This window comes from Lycorma delicatula, chromosome 8, assembly GCF_047948215.1.
Source record: "Lycorma delicatula isolate Av1 chromosome 8, ASM4794821v1, whole genome shotgun sequence".
Lineage (NCBI taxonomy): Eukaryota > Metazoa > Arthropoda > Insecta > Hemiptera > Fulgoridae > Lycorma > Lycorma delicatula.
The window spans coordinates 22,452,901-22,478,781 of NC_134462.1; the positions used below are offsets into that span (position 1 = coordinate 22,452,901).

The 25,881-nt window shown below is 30.4% G+C and overlaps 1 protein-coding gene across 6 annotated transcripts in view; it reads left to right on the plus strand.

The window, feature by feature from the left end:
* Atg13 (Autophagy-related 13) overlaps positions 1-25,881 on the plus strand; it is a 276,218-nt gene that overhangs the window by 237,569 nt on the left and 12,768 nt on the right. For 4 of the 6 annotated variants that reach the window (XM_075373349.1, XM_075373351.1, XM_075373352.1 and 1 more), the window contains 3 exons: positions 19,929-20,268; positions 22,874-23,060; positions 25,411-25,705. In XM_075373349.1, the coding sequence (XP_075229464.1) occupies positions 19,929-20,268; positions 22,874-23,060; positions 25,411-25,705 (822 nt within the window). Of the gene's footprint in view, positions 1-10,774; positions 10,943-19,928; positions 20,269-22,873; positions 23,061-25,410; positions 25,706-25,881 lie in introns of those variants that run through there. The other 2 variants (XM_075373354.1, XM_075373353.1) reach the window with 2 other exon arrangements.

A 25,881-nucleotide genomic window follows, 5' to 3' on the forward strand; every position in this document is an offset into this window, starting at 1 on the left:
GCAGAAAAGCGACGTGAAAGAACTGCTATAGGACGTGACTACTCTTTCTTGAACCCGGGAATTATTCTTTACCATAATTTTTTAAAATATATATTTTTTGCGTGAAAAGACACTAATTATTTTAAGTGATTACAATGATGGTGCAGTGCCACAAGGGATCAAATCAGTCCAATGAGGATGAAAAAATGAGATATGTCTCGAATTGTCTACGTAACTATGCGATTTTTCATTAAAAAAAAATATCCCAGAACGTCTTAAACTCAATGCGACGACTACAGGATCTTCTTCTACAAGATGGAATAAAAGAATCTTATAAATTGGTCGATTTAATAAAGAGTAAACTTTTTTTTCTAATCCTAATTTAAAAAAAGAAATTGAATTTTTAGTCATGATTATATCCTTTCTTTATTTTCAGATCTGATGTTAAATAGTTGAAAAAGAAACATGTTTACTTCTTTAAACGTTTTTGACGTAAGGTCGTAAAAATAAGGAAAACATGGTTTTCCGACAACCTTAACATTTTGGCAATAACATCGTGTTGTAAATTTATATATTTATTAATGATTGAAAATCAAATAAAAAACGAAAGATAGACTATTTTTATAAGAGTAAGTTCCCGATATATGTATAACTGTATGTTGCCCGGGTTTTACGCTTTTAACCACACACTGGCAGAGATCTTTACGCTTATTTATTAAATATAGCGTTACCACAAATAAATTGAGTCTGCATTAAGAGATTACAAATCTCAATTTTAATAGAAATAAAGTCCGAAATATTATTGTCTTTTAAATATATTAATATGGTGTTAGCTTCAAACAGTTTTTACGTATAAAATATTGTGCGTACTTAGGCGGATTTTATCTAAATCGTATAGCAATCTTTAAATTAAATAGTAGAAAAAGATTAAATACGATTCTGAGATCTATTTTATTAAATTTTTCTGGTAAAAAAAAAAATAAAGCATTGCTTTCCTTAATTTGGTGTCGTAAATGTTAGTACGGCTTCGTTTTACCCTTGTAGCGAAATTAATAATTATATTTCGTTAGCTCTAAAGTATTTCCCGACAGCTCCCAAAGCAATACCGTACATTACAAATGTCGGTTGTTATTATACAAACCATTATTAATAAATGTATATATACGATGTTAATTGCCGGTAATTTTTCAACCGTGAAATATAAAAAATCTGATGTTGACACTACATGACTTCCTTTTACGCCTATTAAATTACATATACAAATTTTTTCCTGACTTCATTTAAATTTATTTCATTTGAAAGGGAGATACGATCCTCCAGTTCTTTAATAAAGTGGACAGTTACACAATTGCTGAAATATTGACTTTTATTAACATCAAATAGTTATACGATTATTAATTCAACAATCTTACATGAAATATTAGGCTAGAGTAAAAGAAGTCCCTTTATTACTTGTATTACTAGATCAGTGTTATTCGAATCTTCATGAGTAGCTGATTAAAAGTTTTAGATATCTCGTGTGTCGTATAAACAAAAGTTAATAATTGAATTATCCCGTTTAGTGAACTCCTGTGTACTGGTTACAAATGTTAATTTCGAACTAACGGTGTAAAATATTCCGTTTTTATTGGATTATTTGGTGAAAAATGAAAAACAATCATTCAGGAAAAAGAAAGATAACATGAAGAAATATATCTCAAAAAACTAGATGATTATGAAGGGGGAAGAAAATGTTAAGAACAAGTAAAGAATAACAAATTAAGAGAAGAGGAAGAAAATGTTAAAACAAAGAAAGAATAAAAAGATTAACTGATAAATGGAGATAACAAACTTAACTGATAATGAAGATGATAAATATAAAGAGGAAGAAAACGTTAAGACCAAGGAAAGAATAAAAAGGTTAAGAGGATGATGAATATAGAGAGAGAAAATTTGAAAACTAGAGAACGTGTACACAAATTAAGATCACAAGAATTATATCAAACCAAAGAGCGATTAAATGATCGGCAACGAAAAACAAATAAACTAAATGATGATCAACTCCGAGTTAGGGAGAATATTGTCCGTCAATGTCAGAGGAGTAATGAACCAAAAGATAAGAATTTTTTGCAATTTATTAAAGATCGGGCATGTATGCCTCAGTGTATATTTGTTCTTGTGAGGGTCTATTTTTCAGTCATTCTGTAGTAAGTTAACTTTAATGTGGATAAAATTGAACAGAAATTCCAGAATAATTAAACAAAATTAAACTAGAAAATCCAAAATATAAGATTCTAAATTATAATTTTCAATTGATATTAAACAATCTGATGTTTCACCAAATTTATTACATATACATATATGTAATGCCTATTAAATTACATTTACATATTTTTAAAATTACTTAAAATTTTATTTCACTAGTAATTTTTTCATTTTTTTATCATTGAGTTATTTATTATTTATTGTAAAAACGATTATGCAATCGCGGGTTAATAATTATTAATTCAATATATTCAAATTAAAAAAAAGAAAAGTTGAAAAAAGAAATAAAAAAGTTAAAAAAAAAGAAAAGGGAGATGAAGTTTGATTCGAACCGATGTACGATTCGAACCTTTAAGATCCAAATATTCCATTAATTAAAATTTTGATTTTAATTTCGATTGCAATCAAAAAGAGGGAGGTGCACAACTAGATGTTACAACAGTGTTGAATGTAAAAGCTCAGCATCCTTCGGCTAATCGTTTTTGAGTTATGCGAGATACGTACGTATAGACGTCACACCGAAATTAGTCGAAGTGGATATTTCCTTTGAAATACGAAAACCGAAATATTTGGCGATTACAGTACTTCCTTTACTTCGTACAAGGAAGTAGAAAGTGAAATTTAACAAAGTTCTTTCATCGAACTAAAGTATTTTTTTTTTTTTTTTTTTATAAGACCACCATACCCAAAACCCCGGTCCGGGGGCTTTCATGAGGGTTGGTGCAAATACAACATTTTAAATGGATTGAGTAGAATTGCGAGATTTTATAAAAAGAATTGAAAATCAAGAATTTCGATGAAGTCTTATTTTATCACCCATCGGCAGATTAATATTGTTTTTGTGGAAGGAAATCTTTAATATAATTTATATATATATATTAAGATTGAAACTTTAAAGTGTTAGAATTTAACGTAAATTTGTCGGGTGTATGAGTCACATACACCGGCAGTTAAGAATTGGAAGCGGCTACGTTGAGGAAAATTTGAATTTGTTGTAATTCGCAGTTAATGTAAAACGTTTGTTTTCATATGAGTTACCGTAGATTAAGGACCGAAAAGAAAAAAGTAGTCTGATTCGTTTTATTTTACACCTTTTTGTTTCTATTTCCATATTAACGATGTGTTTTATATCACTGTGTCACTGTTGTTGAATTTTTCCCTAGTCTCAATAATATTTTAAATCGAGACACTTTTAACGTGTGAAGTTCATCTATCGGTTGGTGTTGTTTTTGTTTTTTTTAAAGCAGGTTAGAAAACAATCAGATATATCTGATTATATCTTTCGTCGAACCGTGTCAACACCGATTAGTTTTTAATTGTTAGTTTATTGCGATACGTTTTGATATTTTAATTTGAATAATTACTGTACTTAACAGTTTTAATTTACAATTTATAAGGAAATGAGTCCGATTAAAACGTTATCGTTCTTTATTACATTTAGCATATCTTGCTAGTAAAATATAGTTTTGTTTGTGAAAATATATGATTCTGTGTGACGTAAGTGGTGGTTGTAGAGTGCTAATTTTAAAAATTAGTTTTGCAACCGGCATATTCAAGGTCTAGGTCTTTGATAACGGAACAGTTTTAAAAATAGATTATTCCGATAAGATAATAGAACTTGTGAAATTATGCTTTTGTGTTCAAATGTAATCAACAAATTACTTAATTATTGTATTTTTGTTTTGTTAAAAAGTTCGTAAAAAACAATTGTTTTATTATTTAATTTTTTTTTTTATCATACTATAAATAGATTTTTTTACGCGTTCGAATAAACAAATTGCGAAATTAACATTGTAGTCGAAGATATGATCGGGTCAGTCCGCTTGAAGAGGGCCCTTATGAATTCACAAACACATAGTTAATTTAGGAAATTGTTTACTGTTCAATACCGCGATTAATGAATAAATTTAACTCTTTCGCGCCTGTTCATTTGTGTCCAACGACACATTTTGAGAAGTTTCCGTCATCTGGTATCGTTAACAATTATATCGTATACCCCATGTTCCATGCGCACCCAGGTTTGGAAAATTAAATGAAGTAAAAAAAATGCATTTTTTCATTTTATTAACAAAATCACGATAGAAGATATAACTTAGAACAGTATTTGTTATTTGCATATAGTCAAATCGGTGTGTATAATAAATATTTGATTAAAGCTTTGGAACCACCGTTATTACTTCAAAGAATGAATGAGGATGATAAGTATGAACGTAAATGAAGAGTAGTCTTGTACAGTCTCAGGTCGACCATTTCTGAGATTTGTGGTTAATGAAACCCAACCGCCAAAGAACACACGTATCCCCAATCTAGTATTTAAATCGTATAAAAGTAACTAACTACCTTTACTAAGATTTGAACCTTAGAACTCTCGATTTCGAAATAAGCTGATTTGCCATTACGAGTTCACCACTAGACCAACCTGGTGGGTTACACATCATTAATCTATCACCAGTTAGAGTGGTTGGAGATGCAATTTCCCTTTTCTCCCACTTCTAAGAAAAATAGCAGCCAAATGTTTTACCCGGTAATGTAAATTGTTTCACAAAAGTTGTTCTGCCAAACGGCTAGGAAGTTTATTATAAAATTTCATAATAATTGAAATATGTATTCGTGTATATTTTCATAAACAAAGATGAAATGTCAAAATGTTGAGGATATGACACACGCTCAAGAAAAGAATCAACGGTGGTTTTTCGATGACAGCTATTCAGGATTCCATGATTACTATTATTATTATGAAATAAAATTACAGTCACAAATACCTTCCTTTATGAACTAGTATTTTTTTTTTTTTAATTTTCAGTGCGTTTCTTGAGTATATACTAACAGGAATTGTATCAGCTTTTACTTTGAATTCACTGTAGTTATCATATCATAGATTCCAATAGCTAAAGAGCATCTATTTCTCTATTGAAATTATTATTATTATACCTAAATGGTTTTAATGTTAATTACTGTCAGTAATTATTAAATCAGTTTTCGAGTATCCGTCAACTGTAGATTGCAGTTATCTTAGTAATCGCTTAAACCACAGATAATCATCATCTTCACTTCCATCGAAAGCGTTCGAAGTAGTACATTTCTTGAACGACTTCAAATGATACGGTATTTTTGACCGAGGTGCAGTAATCCAATCGCAAATCTGTATCAAAGACTTTTTCTTATTGTATGATGTAGTGTCGTGTTGGCTATCAAGTTTGTGTAATGTTTACGAATTTTGGTTTTAAATGGTCAACCCAACGGTTTGTCTAGTGGTGAACGCGTCTTCCCTAATCAGTTGATTTGGAAGTCGAAGTCATTTATTTTTACACGGATTTGAATACTAGATCGTGGATACCGGTGTTCTTTGGTGGTTGAGTTTCAGTTAACCATACATCTCAGGAATGGTCGAACTGAGACTGTACAAGACTACACTTCATTTACACTTATACATACCATCCTCATTCATCAGTATTATCTGAACGGTAGTTAACGGAAGCTAACCAGCAAAAAGAAAGGTTTTAAACGGTCGGTTTACACAGATTTATATAAGTTAAAGAATAGATGTCATTCCATTAGAATAACAAACCTAATCACACTTTCCAGCGATCAGTTTTCGCTTTGTCATCGGTCGCTTGACTTCTAAAATTGTCCATTATGTGTATGGAAGGTTTTTGTAACAAAGCAACTAACTAGTTGACGCATTTAATCCAATTCATTCCTAATGCATTATTCATTCATCCCTTTTCTTGTGTTTGTACGACAATATCGGATGGACATTTTTCATCTTTCGGTACACGTTTTCTTTTAAAAATTACATACGGGGGTAATTTTTCCCTTCCTAAAGAATTGTCAGCATCATCGAGCGACGTTTTTCGTAACTGGCACTTCTTACCCTAACACTTTTTGCGCTTACACTTTGAAATGTGTTGTGGATGAGATTTCGAAAGTCACCTGTTTCAGGTCTGCATTCCCGATTCCATTTAGCAAATCATTGTTCTTTTTTGTGATGTTTGACATATCCTTAAAACGTTGTCTGTTCATCTTCGTATACTTCTGGTAACCGCTGCGCTTTGCCGTACTTCTTCGAATAGAAAAAGTATGTCGGTGTTAAAATCCGCCCAGTAAGTCATAAACTAGCTTAAATTTATCGGCGATTTCCAGGGCTGTTATCTGACATAATTCTTCATAATGTTTTAAACTTTTTTCAAGTTTATCATCAGTTTTATCGGTTTTTGTGGCAAAGTTTGTGTTATCTTCAAAATTTTATTGTATTATTTGCGAAGATAAAGGTTTTTTCTGTGTTTTTCTTCTCATTCGAATAAATTATCTTAATTCGATTACGAACCGATCGCGTTGTTGAGCGATAATGCTAATAAAACGCTGTCTATAATTGTCGATTTTTATGAATTATTTTAATAAATACTTAAATATATATTAATTGATAAAGGGAAGTACTGGCTCGTGTTATGGAACGTGATAAAAGCAGCGTTAAAGGAGGTGTGTCTCCTTCGGGCGCCTTCCCCGCCTATTGATATTTATTTCAAACTCGCTCGGTATTTCCGACCGACTCGGGTGTTATGTAATTATATAACACCTGAAACTTCCAAGGACCCGCTTCATTGATACACTTAACTTTTAATCGGTTTTGTTATAAGAGGATTCAATTTATTTTAAAATAGTAATTGTGCGTATCAGTTTTCTTTTTTGATTCAACTTAAGAGGGTATTACTTAAAATTCGATGATTGTTTTTTTCTTCATTTTATTATCGATTTAACTATCATAAATAACATTGTAAATAATTTGATACAAGGTCATTAAAGGCTAGAATTACGTGAGGTTTTTTTTTATTGTTTCACGTCATGTATATTAAACGTACGTTGTTAATGTGGTTTTATAAATAATATATTTATAAATTGATAACTGATGTACGGCTTAATAATTTTCTTTTCTACGATAACGCCTAAAATTAAATCAGATAATTGTTATAGATTCGTATTTTTTCTTCATAATGTACGGTGTGTATGTCGTTACATAATTCTCATCTATAATTCGATGCCGTTTTAAGGAAGAAATATTTATTTAATCTGATACACGTCGTTTCCATTGAAAACATAAAACCTTTTATTGATTTTAAAATAGGTAGCATATATGTGTGAAGATACCGATTTTAAAAATCTGATTATGTCACCACTTGACATCCTAGTATGCCTATTAAATTACATATACACATGTTTTTTAAAAAGAAAAGTTCATAAAATTTTATTTAATTAATAACTTTGATATTTTTTCATTTTTTTTTATTGTTATTATTAAATTATTTATTGTAAAACTTTTTTTACAATCTGAGGTTAATAATTAATTATTAATAAATCAGTATATTTAAATTAAAAAGAAGTTAAAAAAAGGAGATGAAGTCGGATTCGAACCGCGATGGGCCTTCCCCTTGTATGATCCAAATATTTCAGTAATTAAAATTTTATTTGGGTATAACTCTAGAACCAATGAAAATAAGTACCACTTATGTTATATTGTTGAAAAACTTTCAATGAGAGGTTATTACTGCAGTAAGTCCAAAATACGAATTTTTTTGATTTTGTGCTTTTTTGGATACTTTTGGTCCAGTCAATTGCAATCAAAAGGGGAGGGGTGCAACTAGATGTTAGAACACTTCTAAATCCAAAATTTCAACATCTTACGGTCAATAGTTTTTGAGTTACGCGAGATACATATGCATATACATTCATATGTACGTACAGATATCAGGCCGAAACTAATCAAAAGGGATTCAGCGATGGTCAAAATGGATATTTCCGTAGAAATATGAAAACCGAAATTTTCGCGATCACAATACTTCATTTACTTCGTACGAGGAAGTAAAAAAAAAAAAAAAAAAAAAAAAAAAAAAAAAAAAAAAAAAAAAAATTAAAAAAATAAATATATTTTACCGATTTCGATGATTCTTTTATTATTTTCCAGACTAGGCTTCTCTGGTAGTCCCAGCTTTTCGTCATCGTTGCATAGTATTGTTTTGTTAAAGCGAGTTATTCATTCTCTCGTGAAAATTAAAAAAAATCACACTTTCTCTTTGCAGAAATCCGTAAATCACGCTGGGTATCGTGCATTACTATTGTTATTTTTAGGAAGAAATTTCTTTGTGTTCTTACGAACACGTTATATTTATATGGGTAGCAGTGATTTTTTTTATAGGGCTGTGCGTGGTTAAAAAAAATTAATTATTCAACTTTACTTGAATTCGGCGCCAAATTAAGGGTTAGCAATTAGTTGGTATTTATTTTTTGTGCAAAGATTAAAAGAAAACTGAATTAAAAAAAGAAAAGAAAAAAATAAGTACGGTTATTTAACATTTTTTAAGCTATGATTATTGGTAACTAATTTTTCGAACTAAATATTTTATTTGATCTATTTAAAATGTTTTTAGATCGGAACCGAAGGTAAATTAGAGTCTTATTTCAGAAAATGAAATATTTTCAAAATAGATAATTTTTGTTTTCATTCTGGAATTCGTTCCAAAACACAGAATTTTTATTAATCGTGTTAATTCGGCTTGTGTTCGATTTTAAAATATCTAACGATATTTTAAATATCGAGGTTGTTTTGTGAAATTAGGCCTACGTAGTGTCGTATTGGTTACGTAGAATGAACTATCAACGAGTGATTAATGGAATAGACTAGGATTGTTGAATCGACGCCCTTATTCTTCCGCTGCCTACTCGTGATTATTGTTCGTTGTAATGCGTGTTCATTGAGGAGAACCGTTCGGTTTCACTTCGCACCAGAACCGGTTACTCGTTAACATATATGGTAGACTTGACTTCGATTGAGATTGTGAGTCAACGTCTGACCGTTCATCGGTACATTTTAACGATCACAATCCTCAACCGTATAAGGAAATGCGCAATTACAGAATTTCAGCTAATACTATTTGAGTCATCAGTTATATAATCAAACAAAAATATGAGAAAAGAATTTTTTGTGTAGAGTTTTCACAGTCTTTAACCGTTTGTGGATCATTTGTTTTTTATGCCGGAATTATCCGTTCCTTTAAAAGAACAGGAATTTTTTCTTTTGAAATAAAATTAATATCAAGTGCCGGTTGGTAGTAATAAATCGATTTTTTTTTTATGCCTCATAAAGATGATTTATCGGCATAATTTTATTTCTGGTTTAAACTGTAATCTCGATCGAACGAACTTGCAGTCAAATATAAGTAACTAGTCATTGTTATCTGTGGTGAGCAGTTATTTATGTAGCGTTTATTTTGAAATCTCCTTCAAGTTCCTCTACCACGGAGTAGAGGCAGCGTAATATGCTGTTTGACGACAGAAAGAGGGAATTGATTATCGTTAAAAACTTTTTAAACGGTCTTCCTTTATTATGATGATTCGTATTAAACTATTTTAATTAACAAAATGGAAGTCGCTTTTTCTCAGAACTATATTTTTACTTTCTTTTTGAAGCTGTTCGGTCCGTGCGGTAATGGGAATGAACATATCTCATTTGTAAGCCGAATAACGCTGAATTTAGGTGATTAATGAAGACGATGGTAAACCGCTTTCAATTCCTCGTTCACAACTTCTCATTCGTTTTCCCCGGTAAGCCTGGCGTAGCATGTTTCTCGTTCTTGAAAACGGCTGAATTTTTTTTCTTCGTAGCGAAGTGGTAGCGAGCGTTTCGGCCTTTCATCCGGAGGTCCGGTGTTGGAATCCCGATCAGGGATTGCGCTTTTCATACGCTACAAATTTTCATTTCACACATTACCACGTAAAAGCTTGTTTGTTGTAAGCTTCTGTGGATTCGTAAGTCGATAAATAGAATAAAATAAAATAATTTGCGACTACTATTCGGATCGTGTACAACCCTATAGTTGAGGCGCGAAACAGATTAACAGGTTAAGGGAAATAAAAATCAGCAAGAAGTAGTATTTTGTACATCTTAGTTGTACGGAATATCATCGTAGCCGATAACCGCCTTTCACAACGTATTTTTACATTGTTGAGTAAACTGAGCTTAAGTTTGTCATATTTAACGTCAAAGTTTCCCACGTGTCGAACTTTTTTAACGCTAAACACTGACTTTTTACACAGTTTACAAAGAATTTCCAATTTACAAACAATTTACTGCACCGACCTTCATCTTCGATCGTAGTTTGTTTTCATTGGCGTATTTCTTTCTGCAAATAAGGAAAATAGTAGTTTTTCTACATCCTTTATATCGCGTGAAAAAATGCATGTTACTCGTATTTAAAATATTAATAATGTTTTAATAAAAACAAATAGAACAAATAAATTTTGATGTTCTGTAATTGCTACATTAAATAAAAACGATTGAAGTTGTGATTTTGTGTAAGATTTCGGATTTTCTTCATTGAAATTATATAAAATTATGCAATACGGTGGCATCGCGTCAAAACAAAAAAATGGCGCTGTTCCAAACATTAACTACAGAAAGGGAAGGCCGGCGGCAGCTCTTCGTTTAATTTCACATTGTGAGTGTTAGAAACACACGAATAAACAACTATAGTATTGACGCTTTTGTTGCTAATCGTATCGATAAACTACCTGAATGAAAATATTAATAAACAGAGTGCGTTTCATTCTTGGTTGTTAAGGATTTTGATCGATCGGACCTTAACTACGTAAACCAGTTGTAAAGGACGTTTTCAACTAATTGTAATTACCGTGTTCGTGCAGTACCGCTCGTAGATAATGGTTTGAAGTATGAGGAGTATGAAATACATTCATTTAAATTGTAGTTTCCTTGTATGTTTATTTATTTATTGGTTTATATATAGAAATTTGTGGCTCGAAAATCTCAAAAACTACTTGATCAATTTCATTGAAATTTACATACGCATCAGTGTATCTGAAATGTGCAAGTGAAAATTTGATGAAAATTGTTCGAGTCGTTCCTGAGTTACGCTCAATTTAACGTTGAAAAAGTTTGGGGCAGGTTAGAAGCGTGCTGGTTCTTTATGGTGGTGCAAGTTGTAACGTTGACGTTTCTTTATCTGCGGCATCTATTGTTAGCGGTAGCGTTACCTACTTTGAGGTTCATGATGACTGGGTATATGTGTTTTATCTAAGGGTTTTGTTAATTCTTTAGTGATGTATTTTTCATAGGCGCTTATGCAGTGAGTCGCAGTGGGGAGCGAGTTTGACACTTGATCTTGTGTGTAGGCTACTGATTGATTAGTTAATCGAACGTTTGTAGTGGGTTGTAATCTGAAAATCTGTTTTTCTGACTGCGAAATACTGTAATTTTATTTTATTTTAATTTTCTTCTCGATTGTGTACTTATTTCTGTTTCTTATGTATTTCTTTGAAACTTGGACAATCGGAGTATCTGAGAAGAAAAGATTAGAAGCTTTTGAAATGTGGTGCTATAGGAGAATGTTTAAAAATCAGATGGGTGGGATAAAGTGACAAATGAAGAGGTATTGCGGCAAATAGATGAAGAAAGAAGCATTTGCAAAAATATAGTTAAAAGAAGAGACAGACTTATAGGCCACATACTAAGGCATCCTGGAATAGTCGCTTTAATATTGGAAGGACAGGTAGAAGGAAAAAATTGTGTAGGCAGGCCACGTTTGGAATATGTAAAACAAATTGTTAGGGATGTAGGATGTAGAGGGTATACTGAAATGAAACGACTAGCACTAGATAGGGAATCTTGGAGAGCTGCATCAAACCAGTCAAATGACTGAAGACAAAAAAAAAATGTATTTGTTAATATTTTAGATTAGAATGAGTTAATACTTTTTCAAAAGGAAAGAAAATAAAATATCGAAATGTTGGTCGTTTTGCTCAGAATTACGCTAGTGTTTTTTTTGTTTGTTTGCGGTAATAAACGTCTAAAATAACTGACGCGATTTATCTCTGTCGGTTTATTTGATAGAAGCAGTCATAGTAGTGTAAAATATTGAGGTCGGTGCTTATTTTTTACGTTTTTTAACTTGTGCAATGTTGTTTTATAACTAAAAAAATATATGTTGAAAAAATTAACTAACTTTTCTTGACTATTTTTTTTATCCGAGTTGATTTTGCTCTACGAAACGGGAAAAACAAGTCTACCCTATTTAAAAAATTGCTTAATATTAACCAATTTTTCCTTATTGTCCTCGCCCAGTTCGGGTTTACATAAGCAAGGATTTTCCACTTGCTATCGAACACGGGTGTGGTCGGCATTTTTATGCTGTGATTAATGTTGTTGAGATTTTCTGTTCTTTATAAGATTATTATTTTATAAAGTGTATTTTCATCGCATTAATTATATTATTAGAAAATATTTTTCTTTTAATCTTTTAAAAAATAAAGCATGTTTTGTGGAAAAAAAAATAGTGTTTTTGTATTCTTAAACGAATAATTGTTTTAGGTTAAGGTTAGTACACAGTTTTGATATGATTACATATTTAATGGTTATTGCAAAATACAGTAGTTTTAATAAAACTATATCGCGTGTATAACTTCTATTTTACTGAAAAATTATATTTATCAATAAGTTCATCGCTATTCATCCGGTTTTGGATAATGGAAGTAAAAAAATAAATGGGCGATTTTAAATATGTAATTTTAAAACTGTAACAATTTTTTGTCGCTTATTCATTATTTTCTTTATCGTATTAGAAGTATCAATATTTTTGTGCGATTTGTGTTTCTATCTATATTTATCAGAAAATCATTTAATATTACTAAAATCCCTTTTTAGCACATTCGATTCCCTCCGGCGAAGGGAGTACATTAATCTTTCCAATAACTAGGGTCCCACCAGGCGCGTAGGCACTAGCACCAAAAGGCCTTCAGTAGACTGAAGGGGGATCGTGCCGGGAGAAAGACGCAAGTACATTGCCCGTCTCCAAGGATAGCCCAAGTAATGATGTTTCAAATCGATCCGTAAGGATCGGAACGCGTTCCAAAATTCCGTCGGTAAACAAAACAAATATATAACCGCCATTAAGTAAACAAATACCCACACGATAATAAGAAAAACCTGCAACAAGGGACTTATGATATCCAGGTTCTGCTATGGATAGAGGGATTCCCTGTTTTCTTTGGGTTCCGTTACTTAAAAATCGGGATCGTACTTTGTAATAACATTACAGGTAATTATTTAAACCCGTTTAATATTTCTTACGATTATTTATTTGTAAATAATAATTTTACATAAGTATTTAACTTGCATTTCAACTTATTTCTCATGCGTTCAGGAAGTCAATGATGCGGTTAACATCTCCAAAATTTTTTTTTAATTCATGGTAGTGGTGAAAACCGGTATTTCATTATAGTCGCACAGTGTTCAGTTTGTTTTATTTTTAAATCTTTGACGGGGAGTCGCCCACTCTGCAGTGAAGTTAACTTCTTTATTTCCATTTAAAATCTACATCTAATTGTAAATCTAATGTTCTTCTGTCGACTACGTACTCTTGCTGGTACCTTAGATTTTAATGTTGGATTATACAGATATTTTATCGATTATTATTCAGGATATATATATATTTCTAAGAAAAAATCGCTAGTTTCGAAAATAAAGCTAAACAAAGGCCAGGAAGAAAAAGTATAATGAATAATTAAATGTTAAAATGGGCGAATACAAGTTAGAGAATCGAATAAATACAAATTTCAATTATAGATATTGAAGAAATGTAAAATGATTAAAACATCAACGAAGTAATAGCGATTAATTGGAAATGAAGTGAATTTGATCTGGAGAAGTCTGCGTAGTGTTTTTTGTCTGATAGGAGTTTCAGAGTCGTTTGTAAAATGTTTATCTTAGTCGCTTCCAGCAGGTGGGCCGTTGTTATTTTAAAACCGAGGTAAATTAAGCGTCTTAATCCATCGGCTTGGTCTAGTGGAGAACGCGTCTTCCCAAATCAGCTGATTTGGAAGTGGAGAGTTCCAGCGTTCAAGTCAAGTATTTAGTCAGTTATTTTTACACGGATTTGAATACTAGATCATGGATACCGGTGTTCTTTGGCGTTTGGGTTTCTATTAACCACACATCTCAGGAATAGTCGAACTGAGACTGAACAAGATTATATTTCATTTACGCTCATACATTTTATCCTCTGAAGTAAGGTAATTATCGGAGGCTAAACAGGAAAAGAAAGAAGAAAAATTAAGCGTCTTATTTGTATACGGTCATAATTAGAAATATTATCGTGATATGTTGTACTTCTTTATTAATAACAAAAATTTTTCGCTTACAAGGTTATTAGAAAATATTAAAATATAAATATATGAAAATAATTAAGAACAATTTAAATAATTACGCATAAGGAAATTAATATTGTTCGAAATTATACCGGTTATTTTGACGGTCAAAAAGTTGTACTAATGTACTGCAGAATTTGCAATAATAAATCTTGTTCCTTGTGTATACTTGACGAGCTAAAAGTGATGGAGACAGTTAAGTCGTAGATTTTTTTTTAGAATGTAAAATTAAATTACAGCGCTATTAAGCCTTAAATAATGTAAGATAAAGTGAAGGAAAGTCGGTCGGACAAAAAATGTGCTAGCTTAAAGCGGTGGTTTTATAATCGATAAGAACCTATTTTAATAGTCGAACAGTCGGCGACCTACACACTAAATAAGTTGTTAATTTTGCCTGTTTTATATTTACAGGTTTATTTTGGGTACGTGATGATGGGAAATGAGCTCGATTCTTATATCTTTATATTTTTAATTGTCATTCAAAAAATTCACATGTTGCCATCTACTATTAGATCATTTAAAAAAAAATTGTTTTACAATTATTCTTTCTAACTTTTAATAAAAAAATTTTAATCGAATGAACACCATACTGAGAAAAGTGTAGATGCAGCATTGTTCGTGATTACAAAATCGTAAAAAAATTTGTTCCTTTCAGCGGTGTTATTATATTTTTAATGATTTGAAATTAGTTGTTATTGCCTGTAACTACATTACATTATAATGTTTTATTTGTTATGTGTGGATTGTCGGCTTGTTTACAGGTAGTTTCTTTTTTTAGTTAATAAAATATAGTTTTGTTTGACCTTCAAGTTGACTCACGAATTGTGGGTTTATTTGAAGTAAGTGGTAAACAAATAATATTAATAATAAGGAAAATAATAAATGGGACGATCGTGTCGATTTGTTTTGTTACGCGTTTCATTTGCAAATACATAGGGACGGACGTCTTGATAAATACATATACGAATCGGTCAGTCGGGTCGTGTGTGAAACCGGTCATACAGGGTCTTCTTTATTATTGCTTCGCTTGATTTTTTAATTTGTTTACGACGTTTAGTGTGGCCGCATACTATAATTTGCATTTTTACTATTTATAGAGTTGTTTTATCGTGACGTCATTGAAAATTTCTCGAATTTTAATCGATAATTTTACGCGCTAACCACAGTTTTTTCTTAATTATATTAACTAAATACATTATAAGCATAATACATTAAAAGATAAATATTTTGTTGTTAAGTTTCTTTTGATTTGCGTTGTAAACTTGCAAAGAATTCATCCGGTTTAATTCCTTGCTAATAAATTAAGTATTTTCTTTCCTTTTGCGAGTTTAATATGAAATAAACGAAAGGTTGCTAATACGCGCCGAAAATTTTATTTTGTTCGATTTTAGTACTATTTCTAGGATTAAAAAAAAGAAAGTTTTTCATGCTTTGCCTACTTAAAGAATTAGCGATGAAAATGTTTTCTTGTTGGCTTATTCACCGATCGATTATACTTTTGTACTCGGGTGCCGAGGTAGATAAAGTACCGGTGTTTATCTCTAAAAATGAAGACTGAATTCTGTTCGCCGAAAGATTCGTAAAAAACCTTTTGACCTGTATCGGTTGTGGCCTATGCTTTATATAGCACCATATTCATGAGAAAGGTTTGAGAGTGCTATTTGATAAGGGTATATGCACTGCCTCTATTCAATAAGGGAAATACATTATATTATTCACGGCATTTATTATGTCATATTAATTAGTATTTAATGTGTTATTCGGTGTTCACTTTTGTTTCATTGTCCCACTCTCATAAAAATCAAATGCAGTGGTTATATTCTCTATTCACCGTTCCCATTTTTCGTATGTATTGCATTGTCCCCTTTTTTTATATCGGCTCGTTATAAATCTGATATCAAATTTATTATTTTTTTTCTAACGAGCATACACACAATTGTTATTAGATGATCGAACTGAAGTACTGTAAAAAAAAGTTGTTTTTATAGTACTTTCCGTAACAGTAATAGTTGTACATGACCTGATACGAGACACCAGTTATTTTAAAGAAATAGTACAGTCCTTCCTAAGAATAACAATCGTCTAACACCAGGCTTACTAGGAATGTAGGGAAAAATTATGCTTGCTAAACAACCAATCTTCAGTATTATTAGGGTGAATATAAATTGCATTTTGAACTCGCCAAGCTTTTATTTAGCAATATAATTTACTAAATATCGTATCGGGGAACTGCTTTATTTTCCCTGCTTTTCTTGATGGGTGTCTTTACCTATTCAATTATTTGTTGAAAATAAATTTGGTTCACTGAAATGCAGGTGATAGTCATCAACCTTATACTACCGAGACTGGCTGTTTAGCAAATGTAAAAAATACTTTCTCTAACAATAATTAATTACTTTTCTTTTAATTTTTGTTTTTATTATTACAACTTTAGTCACAATTTGGTCTATTTTTAATGGGGAAAATGAGACGAGTGTAAGGTAAAAAATGTTACCCTTAATAGAAATTGAACCTGAGCGGCTAACATGCAGCCGATTCCTTTTTTTGGTTAGCAACGTTGCTGCAGCACTTAAAGTCATGTTCAGACAAATACGACAATTGGAATGCTATTAGAAATCGTTGAACAATCGACCATAATGCTGGGTACAGTTGCGGAATTGGTTTTTTATCTTTAGTTTAATTTTAATTGGCTTTTTTTATTTTAATGTAGCAAGTACTTAATTTAATTTGAAATATCAGGAAAACATAATTTTTGCCTTTTGTTTTTAGTCAACCATCGCCTTCCTAGACCGCCTGAACGTCCCCAATTTTCTGTGGGCCTTCTATCGCTCCTTTTATTGTTTTTATTCTTTTACTGTTTTGATAACTTACGAATACTTAATGTGTCAAATTTTTTACACACTTATTAAATTGAAAAAAGGGTTTCTATATAAGAAAATCTCTATATCTGTTTTTGAGTAAACAGTCTGATGGTTAAATATATAAATATAATTTGAATTCAGGTAAAATTGCGCTTAATACTGTAAAGTTATGTTAGATAAATGGATTTTGAATAGTAAAGAAAATACTGCAACTTAAATTAGCTATGAGGAAGTAAGTATGTATGTCATAAAACAGATATAATTGACATTCCTCTAGAATGTTTATTACACAGTATTGAATGTTTCTTTGATTGATCAATTGTGGTAGTTAATCTGTGACATTTAATATTACATTAATATTCAGTTTTTTTATATAATCCTGTCGATAAATATATTTGTAGCTAAGTAATAATGCTTGGTCGTTTACTGAACAGTTATCAATTAATTATTATTTTTTGAACATTATACAGTGATGTCATATTAATTACGTTTGTCATATTATTTAATAATCTATAAATGAACTTGAATCTATGTGTTTCCTTGAAAAGTGATTTCATCTGAACTCTTGTCAAATATTTTAACTACCCGGAAAGAAGTATTTTTTTTGTTATTCTGCAGTTCTTTATTTATCTATTTGTTTTCTTTAATAGTATATTTATCTAAATGTGTTTTAAATAATTTCAATGTTTTATTTATTTTGTGGGTTAAACTTGCATTTTGATGATTTATGATTGATTTTAATTAGTAAATGTGAGTTCCGTGTTTATGTTCTCCTTGAGCTAAATTAAATATTGAAAGGCAGTGTCTGATACTGTCCCGCAAAAGTCTCTTAATTTATCATTTAACAGGAGAGGATTAGAGTGGCAGTTTGGTTTTACTCTGATTAATTGCTTTATCTGTATAGTTCTTGCAGCCTTCTGAAAAAACGGTAGTCCCCAAGACAGTCCGCAAGTAAATCCCTGAAGTTTACAGAGCGTGCACTGGCACTTCAGGACTGACATCCTCAGCAAATGTAAACTTTGATGTACAGCACTGATAGTGGGGAAGATGTGAACAAGGATATATAAGGGGTGATATGAAGGACAATTCATCCATTACGGTAGATCAGGGTAGTTAACTGCTTTGCCCAGGACCTATATTGTAATTTAAGGTTATTATTATATTTGCTATTCAGGATAGTGATCAAGGGTCCCAGACAATATAGTAATTTATGGTGAACTGATGTAACCTTTCTGCAGGCTGAGCATCCCTTTTATTTATAATTTACTTCATTTCCATATTTCTTTTTACTTGGATGAGAACCTTATGGGAAATTTGATCCACTAGTGCCCTGATTCCATCTGTGGGGTCATATTGGTGGCACCTTCTTGTCAGCTGGCTTCTTTATTTGAACTTTGCGGTGTACCAACCATCTTTGCACATGTGGGTATTGTCTTCTCTCCAAGTATTGAATAAAAAGCCAGAATAGGTGTGGATAATTAGCTTACTGTGTTAAGTTTTGCCTGCTACTTCATTAAAATATTTTTGATTTACTCATAAAAGAAAATCGTTTTTAAACGTAAAACTACTCGTTTGACACAAATTGTATGATTATACTGATGTAGTTTATTCAGATATTTGGTGGTTTTAACAAATAAAACAATATTTTTAATATTATAACATACTTGTACAGTATTGTACCTGTACTAACATAGTGCAGAAAAGTAAATGAATGCCAACTAGCTGCAAGCAAAACTTTCCTTGTATATTGCTATAATTGTTTGTATAAGTACTTTCAAAACTTGTTTATAATATAACTTCTGAGGACACAACAGTGAGGTTGTTGAAATATGTAGTAGACATGGTTTAGTAGGTGAAACTCATTAACAAAGTTTGCTATAAATGTGTCTATGAAATGATATTGTGCCTAATTATATTTAAATAATTATTAAAGATTCAGTTCGAATATCATTCAATCTTGAAATTGTAAAAATCACATTCATTTTGGTTTTAATAATTAAAATATCTGGCAGCATAATATTACCTAGGAATATCAGTTAAAATCAGAAACTGGAAAACTGACTTAAGTGTATACACTTTGTGCCCTCAGAAGGAATATCAACTTTTTTTTTGCTTGATATCATCACACAAGCTAGAAAGAAGCTTCTGTGTGGGATAAAGAAGTGTAGTTTTGTAGTGTATGAAAAATGCCACACCTGACTGTGAACCCAGGACCTCTGAATGAAAGGCCGAAACACTACCACTCTGCCATGGAGATCAGCAGAAAGTACTTAAGCGATATATTTAATACAGAGTAATTCTTGTGTGCAGCAACTGGGCATTCATTTATTTTATTTGCCATATGTTAGTAGTTGTAAAGTGGTAGTTTCTAACTGTGTAATAACAATTTTAATTTTTCATGTAGTCGGGAGATAAATAAAACGGTTTTTGTTCCACATTAATAATTTTTTTTTTTTAATTTATTAATTAGATATGTTTAATTATTTGTAAAACTTTGTTTAGTGTTGTTTTTTTTTATTAAGTATCAATTAATTGTAAAACTTTTAATTTGAACACTTTTGGCTGTTAAATGTAAATATTGCGCGTACATTTCCAATGTTTGGTTGTTGATTGTGTCTTTTGCTTTTGTTTCAGTTTAATCTTGCTATAAGAGATTTACCAGATGTTTTAGCTGAAGCTAAAAAAGCTATGTATAGCGGTAATTCAAGATTACCTGTGTGTGTGGAAATATCACTGAGGACTGTTGAAGGTGATACAATGATTCTTGAGACATGGTGTATCGCTGTTGTACCCGATATAGATCCAACAATACCGGTATCATATGCTGTGTATAATCGTATGGGAATACTTCTAAAATCTCTTGTATCAGTTACGAGAGTGACACCTGCGTACAGAATTTCAAGACGGCAGGGTCCGGATAGTTATGTTATTTGTTATCGTATATATTTAGGTGACCCACAACATCATACACTAGGTGAGATAATTAATTCACTATTTTTCATTAAAAAATTTTTTAATAAAAAGAGCGTATCTGGTCTTTTAATTTTTTTATTTTCATATTATTTAAGCCTAGTTTCACTTTAACGTTGGCCTAGATATTTTATAAAACCGTGAAAAAATTTTTTCATGAGAATGATTGCAAATCATAGGATAACAATGGATCTGTTTTAAAAACAACTACTCCTAAGAAAATTGATGAAGAGTTCACAGACATTAAATTCAGGAACATTGTTTCTGAGAAAACAAATGTTTTATTAAATTAGTTGGCTAAGAAAATATGTAGATTGGTATCTACTTATATTATAAATCTTATGATATTTTTGTATTAGATCAACTCTTGTATTTCCATGTATTAATGGATATGCCGGTTTCAAATTTTCCTCTCTTAACAAGTTCATAGATTTTTCTTATATTTTCCTTTAAAAAATGTTAGGAATTCTTGATTTGAAAATTCATGTCTCCAAACTAAAAATTACTACAGGAATGATGTACACGTATTATATTCAGCTTTGTTTTCTTATGAAAAGTTGGTTTTGAAATGGCTTTAAATTTAGCATAATTTATGTTCAGTTTGCCGCTCCATCGTGCCACAAATGGTCTATTGCGCTTTTATTCTTTTTGTTAACTTAACTTAGGTTCAGGGTACTTGTACAATGATATTACTTTTATGCCCTAGTTACTATATTTCGTAGGAGTTCTTTTCTTCAGAATTCTTTATCTGTGTATATTTTTTGTCAGCATTCATTTTAATATAAACAAAAATGTTACGGTGCTTTACAGAGGTGATCTGTGGTGATCTACCAATTGTACTATTGGCATTCTGCCAGCAGTTCTTCTCTGTTTATTTCTTTGAGGGCAAGGAATACTAAGGTTATTGAGTGAAGTTATTGTCAACAAAATAATTATCACTTCATCAGAAACCACGACCCACGTTATTTAATTTCAGTGATCTTATCTAAATGAATAAAGAAGATTGTTCAATTGGACATAAGAGTTTGTATTTGCTTTTCTTTCGCATACTTCTATTTCTAGAATTCTATTCAGCAAGTCATTGCAGCTATGGCAGAATCACAAATTCTTAAGGAGATTTGTCCAGAACAGAACAGATTTCCTTTTTAGTCTTTTGTTGGTCCTGATGTCCACTTTGATCTGGTTTTATCACTTGATAAACTGTTTCATCATTGCACTTAGATAGTGTTTTGTTTCTTTTACTTTTTTCTCCAGCATTAAAATTTTCTATATTTCTATTACTTTTATACTTTTATTCATTCTGGTTACTCTACATGATTCTCCTCAAATACCTGTTGAAGTCTTACTTAATTTCACCTGTCACGGTTTTGTTTGGCATGATAATTCTGCTTATATGTCGGTTTGGTCATTAAGCATTGTTGCTTGTTTGCTCTTTCAATGCATATGTTGACAAAATTCATTGATCTGTTTTAAGTTGCTGTAGAGATATTGGATATTCCATTCAATTTTTTTAACTCGTAAAGTTGTCAGGGGCATTTCATCACAGGCCGATTGTTCCCAACCTTTTTAACCTTCCCGTTTCATTATCTTCCATCCTGTCTTTAGTGATCAGACGCAATAACAATTATTTTGACCATTGGTCTGGCTTTATCTATGGGGCCTTTCTAATAATCTGTATTTGTAGTTTCAACAGTAATTACTCTAAATGGGAATTTCTTGGGTTCCACTGTAAGCATAATTAGTGGCTGAAGTGTCCAATAAGTATAGTCTTTGGGCCTCCTAATCCGACTAAAATCTAAAATTTTTGTGTGGAAATATGCTAGATTGGATTGTAAATTAATATTTTTTTTATTTTCTGCCATCTGTGTGTATTGTTGTATCATCAATCTATACTTTCGAGTACTCATTGAGAAGACATTATTGTCAACTTGTTAACATAAATATATCATATTTTAGTAAATAAATAAGTTTTTCTAAGATTAGTATATTAAGCATTTAAAACTATTATAGTGATTAATTTTATTAGTACTGAATGAATTTTATTGTGGAGATCATAAAAATTTATTCTTTTTTTATATATGTATTTCTTGGAACATTGTTAATTTTATTCAAGAATTATTGAGATTGTGATTATAATAAAGTTCATTAGAAATTTAAACAGTTTTTTTATTAATGATATTTTATGAGATCTCAGAGAAAATCTTTTTCCAAAGTAACTTACAAAATGTATTATATCTTTTTATGATGTCTTTTCATTCACAGATGTTGTGTTGAAAACTGTAGTAAAAAGGTTGTACTTTTTACTATAGTTTAATAGTTTTACTGTGTGTACTTTAAAACTGTTTAAAAAACCCTTTGAAAAGGGTGAATAAATAAAGGAAGTAATCTGTTGGGGAGAGAAAAGGCAAACTATCAAATAGATTTATATATATGGTCATTCAATTATTCTGAAAAGTTTTTTCCTAATTTTATGACTAAAATCGATAAATTTTCAGAGAATTAAAAAAGTATATAATCAAATAATTATAATTTATTTAATTCATTCATTAATTTTTGTTGAAAACTTTGTCGATGTATATTTAAATAATATTTTTATCATTAATTTTCAGGTGAAGGTTACAGACAAGTCAGAGTAGGACAATTAAGTACACAATTAGGTGCATTAAGTCTGTCAGTCGCATACAGAACGAAACTTACAATATCGCCTCAACATTCAGGCAAGGATAATGCCATTATGCTTAAAAGTGATCATTTCAGGCCAGAAAAGACAGAGTTCAGTCCAAAACATTTTCCAAGGTGTGTTTACTCATTTTTGAAAAAAATTAATTTGCTAGAAATTAAATTAGTGCTTATCTTTATAACCAACAAAAATTATTTACAGAAATATGTTTTACATCTATTAAATACTGAGGAATGTTGGTGTTAATTAATAAATTATGTTTGTTACAAATACATTATCAAAGTTTGTTGTGGGTTGAAAGAATTCATAGTTTGTAAAGAACATATTAAGTAAACATTCATTTTAAATTGTTATTTGGAAGTTAAATGATACTTCATGAATGCGATCTACCAAAAGACAGTTAATAATATTGTCTGTATTAATGTTGTTCTTATTATTCACTGTACTTTGATTATGGGCAACCAGAATTTAAAAAAAAAGTTCCGCTATCATAATTGATAGTGGATTTATACATTTTTTAAAATGCTTATACCAGAATGCTTTAACCAAAAATAATTTAAAATTGCATTTACAATATATAATATGGCACACAATGAAGTAAACAGTATTATTATTTCCCTGAACAATTCTATAACAGACTCCCTCAAACAGTGAAAAAAAAACATTTTTGTATCTTTGTATTCTTTTACTATTAGATTAAGAAATCTACTTCTGGTTATATTTAAAATGGAAGATATTTTTAGTGTATTTCTCATCAAGTTTATGCATTATTAATATTACATCACTGATGTTACTAATTACGAAACAGCTTTCATAATTGAGGTCATTAAAAATTACCTCATTAGAACATCAGCAGATCAACTAAACTAAAACAAACATAATCTGTACATTAATAATAAATCGTTAGAAATAGTGTTAATTTTTTAAAATTAAAAAAAAATATTGTGTATTTTGTTCTTTTTTTATTCAAATGAAAAATGTGAATCTTCCTCTATTATCTGTGTTGATTGCAATTGTAAAAAATCTTACTGTATAGTTTCTAACTACTATAATTTTACAGTAAATTTTGAAATTAAATTGTGAGTTATATTTTTTAGAAAAGTCGATTTAGATTGGTTTTAATACTGTTTTACTGGTTTAAAATTTCATTTATACTTCATGTACAGTAATAAGAATAAAAACTAGATCACAGAAAAAATATCATAACAGATATTTTGTTACTTGGTTGAATTTGTTGTAAGCCTTTGCTTTTGATAAAATATTACGTATAATTTTAATAGAAGTCTGTAAGCTCTGACTACTGATCCTCACCTCTTGTCAGGATGATTATATTGAAATGATAATTCATCCTTAATCCTAATTCATCCTAAGTATTCCTACATAGTTTTGAAGATTTTGTGGCCACTGAAGATAAACTGTTGCAACCTAAATTATTGAATTGGAAAGTGATCATTCATAGATTCTAATTAATTGAACTGAAACGTAATATTTTTTGGTAGATAATATTTTTGTTTGTTTGCCCTAAAATATTCCAAAAAAAATTTCTAAAGATTATAAATTAGGATGGTAAAGGTAGATTATATTCTGCATCATTGTGTAACATCTTTATAAAACCTATGAATACATTATTTGTGAACAAAAAATATTTCTGCAGTTTGAAAGCATCATGTTTTTTAAGAGAGGGCCTAAAGGTAAACATTTTATTACAGTTGTAATTAATAATAAACTTCAATTGTGTAGCTTAGAAGTATAATCTGCTTGATTTTGCAAATAAATGAATTACAGATAACAGCAGTAGGTGAGAAGCACCTTCTCTTTCATTTACATACAGATTTCATTCTATATTAAACAATTTGTTTGTTTCTAGATTGCAATTATGGCTAAAAATAAAAATATTAGATTAATGAACATTGACATTGATTTAATTTAGTGTGTTTATATCAGGAATTTCATCTTTTTAAAAAAAAACTTTATTATAAAAACATTCTGCTTTTAAATGAGTTAAAAATGTTTTGATTTTTTCACTGTACACAGAATTAGTACTATGTGGAGATGCAGTTTAATAAACAAGTATAAAGCATGATCATGTAGAATCATATGATTTTCAGTCTTCAGATAAAGAATGTAAACTACCTCTGCATAAATAAAAAAGTCTCAAGAAGTATGATAAAATTTAGCAAGTTTTGATAGGTTTAGAGTGTACTTTTTTTATAATACATATAAGAATTACAATATTTTTATTATCATTTTTCTCAACCAATGTTTCACCATCATTTATTTTGAAATATTTTACTAAGGAAGCTTACTTCAAAGGACTTGTCTGTTAAGTTAGAATTTTATGTAAATAGGAAATGTCCGTTTGTAGAAGTTATATAGGATAATAGTATCTGTATATTGTATTTTTTACTCTGTTCTCTTTAAAGTTAGTTATTATTTTTTTCAAGTTTATGATTTTAATCTGTGTAGTGAGGACAACATTTCGGTACTAAGCGACACTGTTAAAATTGGAGCATTCGCTGATAGTTGTTATAAGAATGTTGAGCCCAACTTAATGATGCCTGATGTTCCATTTAGTAGTCTGTTGGTGACACGCAACACACAAAATAATACTACACCTTCTTCTCCACCCAAACCCACTGAATCATCAGAGCAGCAGCAGCAACAGCAACAGCCGATTGAGGATTCTGATAATGGAAATGTTACACCACGCTGCGGATCTGCTGGTTCTCACAATGACGGCGATTTCATTATGGTAGACTTGGTAATTATTAGAATTTGATTAACAAAATGCTTGCTTTCTAACTACAGCATTATTTAATCCTTTGCTTTCGCTAGTTAATACTTATATTTATTTCTTATATATTCCCTCACAAAAATTTTTTTCTGTTCATAACAGTTTGTCTTCCATAAATATTTGTCTTCAAAAAATTTTTTTCT